At 45.6% G+C, this 5,905-nt stretch overlaps 1 protein-coding gene across 1 annotated transcript in view; it reads right to left on the bottom strand.

Moving 5' to 3' along the window:
* Nucleotides 1-5,905, bottom strand: part of NBEA (neurobeachin) — an 822,532-nt gene that overhangs the window by 170,837 nt on the left and 645,790 nt on the right. Inside the window, exons 41-42 of the mRNA XM_006874376.1 lie at nt 2,190-2,307; nt 1,333-1,435 (exon numbers count right to left, since the gene is read on the bottom strand). Of these exons, the coding sequence (XP_006874438.1) occupies nt 1,333-1,435; nt 2,190-2,307 (221 nt within the window). The remainder of the gene's footprint in view (nt 1-1,332; nt 1,436-2,189; nt 2,308-5,905) is intronic.

Here is a 5,905-nt window from a genome sequence, read left to right as displayed (position 1 = left end):
ACAGCGCCCCCTGGTGTAACAGAGGAGAACTGCCCCACAGGGTTTCCCAGGCTGTCATCTATTTTGTCACTATATACTCATATATACTCTTATAGATCATCCACTCACAGCGCCCCCTGGTGTAACAGAGGAGAACTGTCCCACAGGGTTTCCTAGGCTGTCATCTATTGTGTCACTATATACTCGTATGTACTCTTATAGATCATCCACTCACAGCACCCCCTGGTGTAACAGAGTAGAAGTGGCCCACAGGGTTTCCCAGGCCGTCACCTCTATGGGAGTGGATTGTCTCCCTCTGGCCACTAGTTGGGCAGAAGCACTATCTTTCTGTGAGCTGTCGAGGACTCACTTCTCTTAAACTGAGAATACAAAGTCATCCCTTGTGTCTCTTGGCTACTGTGGGGACACTGGGTAAAGACGTGGTGCTTGGAGCTGTCGTGGGTACTTTGTGACTATGAACCATGGGAGAATCCTAACATCACTCCTATGCCTCACATCTTTAATGTGCAAGAAAAGAGCAAACCTTCTTGTTCCAGTAGAGCAGCTGCTTTGAGTGAGCCCTGTCATTACTGCCTAGGCTTCCCACTCAGACTACTCTGCTTCTATCAAATAATGCTTCAGAACGATGCTTCCAAATCTCAAGGTAAAAAGTTAAGGGAATGGTTAAAATGGTACCGCAACACAAGACCTTTTGCCTCACTGAGCTCTAAGAGCCGTGTACTGTTTCGCATCGATAGAAACAAAACATATGCAGCACAGTGGCTTCATAAGATAAGCACTGGACTGCTAACCATAAGGTCAGTGGTTAGATCCCACCAGCCACTTCTCAGGAGAAAGATGGGGAGTCTTGGAAACCCTATACAGTCTCACTATGAGTCAAAACTGACTCAGTGGCACCTAATAACACAGCAAATAACTGCAAAAAACTTGATGTTCGGGCATGCTTCTTGTAACAGCTTAGCAAGCAAAACCAGTTTTAACAATGTGCCAGCTATTATACGGAGACCAACATGTTTACATACTCACTTATATAGGGGGCTTCAAAAAGTCCATGGAAAACGGAATGCAAGATCATAGAATTTTTCCAAATACTTTTTGAAGCCCCCTTTAATGTGCATTAGGGGATATAAAATGAAATTATGCCCGGATCATTCTGTCGTATTAAAAATAGCTGTTTTTTTTACAATCTATTTCTCTACAAATGACCTGCTGAGAAGAAAATTTCTCGACCCCCTGATCTCCTTATCAGGGCATACCACATCTGTATTTCCACTGTATTGAAGGTGAAATGTGTTAACAATCCATTGCTAAAGTGCAATATGATATAATTACCTGGCTTGTGGCAAACCATAGCTGGTCCCTACTCCAACCCGAGGCAAGCTGTACACAACTTTTTTTACTGTTGCTTGGTCAGGGAAATTGAACATAACCGAGGCTGTGGTAAGAAAAGAAAAGAGGATTGAGGAAACCAAGGAGAGCAAACCAGAAATAATTTCAGCAATAATTTCCTAGCGTTTATTATAATTTGTTTGTACAAGTGAGGTGACTGCTTGGAAAAATCAGCATTCTGTCCACAGACTGCTCACATAGTGACTGTCTCCTTACCTAACTAACTACTGTCTTTACCACACAAGTGAATAAATCTAGTATTCAACTGTCGAGCACATTTATGACGCAGTGTGCAATGCCGAGACACACATCAGTGATGGTGATGTTAGGGTTATGCATCAAACTTGGCTGGACCACAATTCTCAGTGGTTCCGCACTCAAAAGTACTGATTCAACTTGACAGTTATGTAGTGATGCAATTTGGCAGGTATGTAGTGATATGATTTGTCCGTTGTATAATTACATGACTCATATAATTGGGCAGTTATACAATGGTGTACGTGGTCATCCTCTGTTTTGTGAGTTGATGTGGTTTTCCTCTATGTTCACATAATGCTGATTTTTACGTAAGGGTCTGGTCTGTGAAACCATACTGATTAGTGAAGAGTTGGTGTGTGACTTATCTAAGAGAAATACACTAACTTTTCAAACAAAGTCTTTTTTTTTTTTAAATTTGTTTCAGTGAGAGCATATCAAAGAGAGACACACAGAGAAGGAAAATCAAAATAGTATCATGCCACGTAAATGAACAACGTCTTGAAAGGAGTACGTTTTCTTTTGAAACATGCAGGGGGACTTACTTCGGTTTGCCATAAATACTTCCAAAGCAGTGTTTTGTAGAAGGTACCGTCTGGAAAATACAGCTCTTATTTCGCTGAACATCCATTTCCCGTGAAGACCCTCAGTGTATGCAAGCACCTAAAATAAACAGGATGAAGGGGAATGTCAGTCAGTAAAACATTATCTAAGACTTATTCTGATAGTATCTCAGACACCGCTGTGTAAAAGTCAGAAAATCAGGGAGCACACTTCTGAATTCATGGTTTATTACGCCATTGTCAATCATTGGATACCGTATTTCTGCAAATTTTCTGCCTTTCTACATCTTCTTAGTTGGCGCATGAGGAAACCAAAGAGCAGAAAAGTTATCTTTTTGAGGTGACCTGTGACTTAGCACAGAAGATGGATGAAAATATAACTGTTAGATCTCGTAGAGAACTCATAGGACCATGTGACCACTTGCAGCATTAACCGTTGGTTCTTTTCCAATATTTGAAATCCCAGTGACCCTCAGCTGTCAGTCCCCAGCAACGCATCATGATGTGTCTAAGCTAGAGCTCTGCTTGGTTCTATAAAAGGCCCGATGAGAACTATTTTTGGGTGTTGTGATCCAACAAGTTCTCAGCTTGGTCCCTGAGGCATGAGAGCGATCAAGGCTGCGGTTGTGCGTCAGTCATTCTGGATTGACAAGAGGAGCTGGGGGGCCCGGGGGCTGGGTTTCCCCAGGTTCATGCTGTCTCTCATTTTCCCAGCTTCCCTGGACACACTCTCACTAATGAGAAGTAAGGCAAAGCAAGTCAGGGGTACTGACGTAGCATGAGATGGTGAAACCAATTTCAGCAGCCCCCTGCACAGAGCCTGTCCCATGAGAAAGAGAACCGTCTGTGAAGTGCAGCAGACCCCTTCCTTCCATCTGACACCTTATCAGCACGCTCGTTGGAATCAACACACCGACACAGGCCTTGAGGGAACGTAGTAGTTAACTTTACATCCTGGCATTTCTAAACCTTTGAAGACAAGCTCGGCAGTCCCTGGGCACATCTCCTTACTCTAGACTCGTAATTACAGAGTCCTGGCGGTGATATAGAACAAGCACTGGACTGCTAACCACAAGGTTGGCCGTTCAAACTCACCAGTTGCTCTGAACGAGAAGGCCTCAGCTTTCTGTTCCTGTCAAGAGTTATAGCCTTGGAAACCCTCTTCAGTAGGAGTCAGAATCGACTTAGTTTTCGCTTGTTTGTTTGTTTTAGATTAATAATAGACTCTCTGGGTTTTAACTTTGTAATAATTTCACTTTCTGCCCTTTTCATTTTACTTTTGTCTCCCCCTGTGGTGGCTTGAGAGTTGCTGTGATTCTGGAAACTCTGCCACATCCCAGCAGGCTCAGCCGTGGAGGACACGTTTCCTCAGAGCTTCCAGACTAAGAGACTACGATGAAGGAATAGGTGGTCTACTTTTGAGGGATTCAATGCTGAAAACCTTCTGAAGCACAGTAGATTATCTGCCAGAGTGCTGGAAGATGAGCCTCTAAGGTTGGAAGGCAGGCAACAATGGGCTCACGCAGAGTAAGAATTGTGAGGGTGGTCGCGCTGAGTCGGAACTGACCTGACAGCAGGCCACAACAACAACAGCTGAGGACGGTCACAGAGGCAGGCTGACTTGTGTTTAAACCCCGACACCTTTGGCAGCCAGGCCAAGTCTTACTGAAATCTTTGCTCTGCTGTGTAGCAGATAGGGCACCTGGGGAAAGAGACCCCATGGGACTCCTCATCTGAGGGGCAGTGATAGCAATTCCTGTGAGTGGCTAGTAGCTGGAGAGGCAGCCAGTGGGATATATCGCAGAATACTCTGAAACAAAATGCAAACACTATGAAGTGCTGAGCTCAACAAACCAGTAGTACTGAAACCAGCCTGGGGATTTTCCTGCCCCTCCTGGGCCTTTCCCGCCTCCTGGACTCAGTCCACTTCTGCGTAGTGAAAACACTGGTGTTGGGGTGGGGGTGGGAGTAGGGAAACTGCAGCTTTTCAGTGAGGGAGGTGGTGGTGGGCAGACGACCAGAGCAGTGGGTGTGGTCACCCTGCAGGCCCCGGAGAAACTGCAAAGGGCTAACACCCCGAGGTATGACACAGTTCTATCAATTCTGGGCATGATGCCCAGGCTGAAATAGGGCCTTATCCTAGAAAATTGTCTGTATTTTATTTATACCTTTATGAGGAACACAGTGTTCCACCCACTGAGGAACTTCTAGAAGAGCCATTTCAGGGAGGTTTTCACTCAAAGGGGTTTTTCGAATCATCTAAGAAAAAGCTGTGGGCCTGTGTAAGAGAGAAACCTAGTCCAGAAGTGAGACTGACATTTCCCCAAATAACAGAGATGACAGGAAGGGGGCGAGGAGGAAGAGAAGGAAGGAGAGAGGAGGAAGGGAAAGACAGACAGACAGACACCCTGCCAAAGGCGGAAAGCTTGTGCGTGAGGCCTGTAAACCCCAGGCAGCCCCGCCCCGTTCTGGCTCTCACAGGCTCCACTTTCATCTCTACCCATGTTTGTGTTTTCTGTTTTCTTTTAAAGTCCATGTCCCAAGCGTGTGCCTGCCTAGTTCTCCAGATTCAATTTACTATGAAACCCGTTCAACAAGTCCTAAGCACCCCATTTGGCTTCATTTCCTGAACATGGAATAAACCTACTTTTTATTACGTCCCAGAGGTCAGAAATCAGACCACCTTAGCATCGAGAGACCATGGTCCTGTGAGTTACTGTGATTCCCCTGGTGACCACGGAGCTGTTTTGCGCTAATTGCTCAGTGTATGAAAGGAAGACAGAAAGAGCTGGTGGGGCCATACCTTGAGGCCCTGCTAACTCGCTCACAAACAGGGGAGCAAGAGGAACCCAGTGCAGCAGAAAGGCTTGTAGCCCAAGGAGCTCCGATGTGTGTTTAACACAGATGATCTGGCGCTCAGGCAGAGCCTCAGATAGGGTGCTGTGTGCTCATGTGTGTCGGACATAGATGTGTTGTCAGAAGCACTTTACGTGCCTGTCAGAACTGACTCATCGTCTGCTTTTTAAGGCAGCAAATACCGTGCAACCATAGCTCTGCTGATTCCTAATCATCTAACACAATCAGGTAGAACAAATGTTCGAAATACGTTTTTTCTTGGCATATGAAAAATCTCTGTCAGCCTAAAGGCATAGAAGCAAATGCCATGTCTTAATTTTCAGCCAAACACCAGACAGGTCTCAAAGGTGAACGGTAACACCAGGGAGGTTCGCAATCATTGGAAAAGCCAACCTTTTGCCATCCAAAGGGCAGCACCTGCCTAGGGCTAGCACTCAGAGGGCTAGCACTCACGAGGAGTGGAGATGGAACCACAGAGAGGAAGTGGGTAAGTGATGTTGCATGGTGGGATTGCAATCATTGACATGAAACAAAATATGCAAGGATTTGTTCATGGAAAATGGATTGGCTCTGTAAACTCACAATAAAAAGTTAAAAAAATCGAAATGTGGCTTCAAGGTCTACTTCCTGCTAAGGATGAATGAAGGCACAGTGGCAGGCTGGTGGGCACTGACGGAGCTGTGTTCGTGAGGTCGGCTCACCCAACAGTGTAATTAAGGGGCTGTTAGCACTGGCCCTGGTAGCACAGTGGTTAAAGTGCTCGGCTGCTAACAGGTTGGCCATCCTGACTTCAAAGGAACAATCTGGTTGGACTTCTTTCCACACAGATCTCTGTGTTCATT

This window comes from Chrysochloris asiatica, unplaced genomic scaffold (assembly GCF_000296735.1).
Source record: "Chrysochloris asiatica unplaced genomic scaffold, ChrAsi1.0 scaffold00272, whole genome shotgun sequence".
NCBI classification, from domain to species: Eukaryota; Metazoa; Chordata; class Mammalia; order Afrosoricida; family Chrysochloridae; genus Chrysochloris; species Chrysochloris asiatica.
This window is presented reverse-complemented; position numbering and strand designations above follow the sequence as displayed.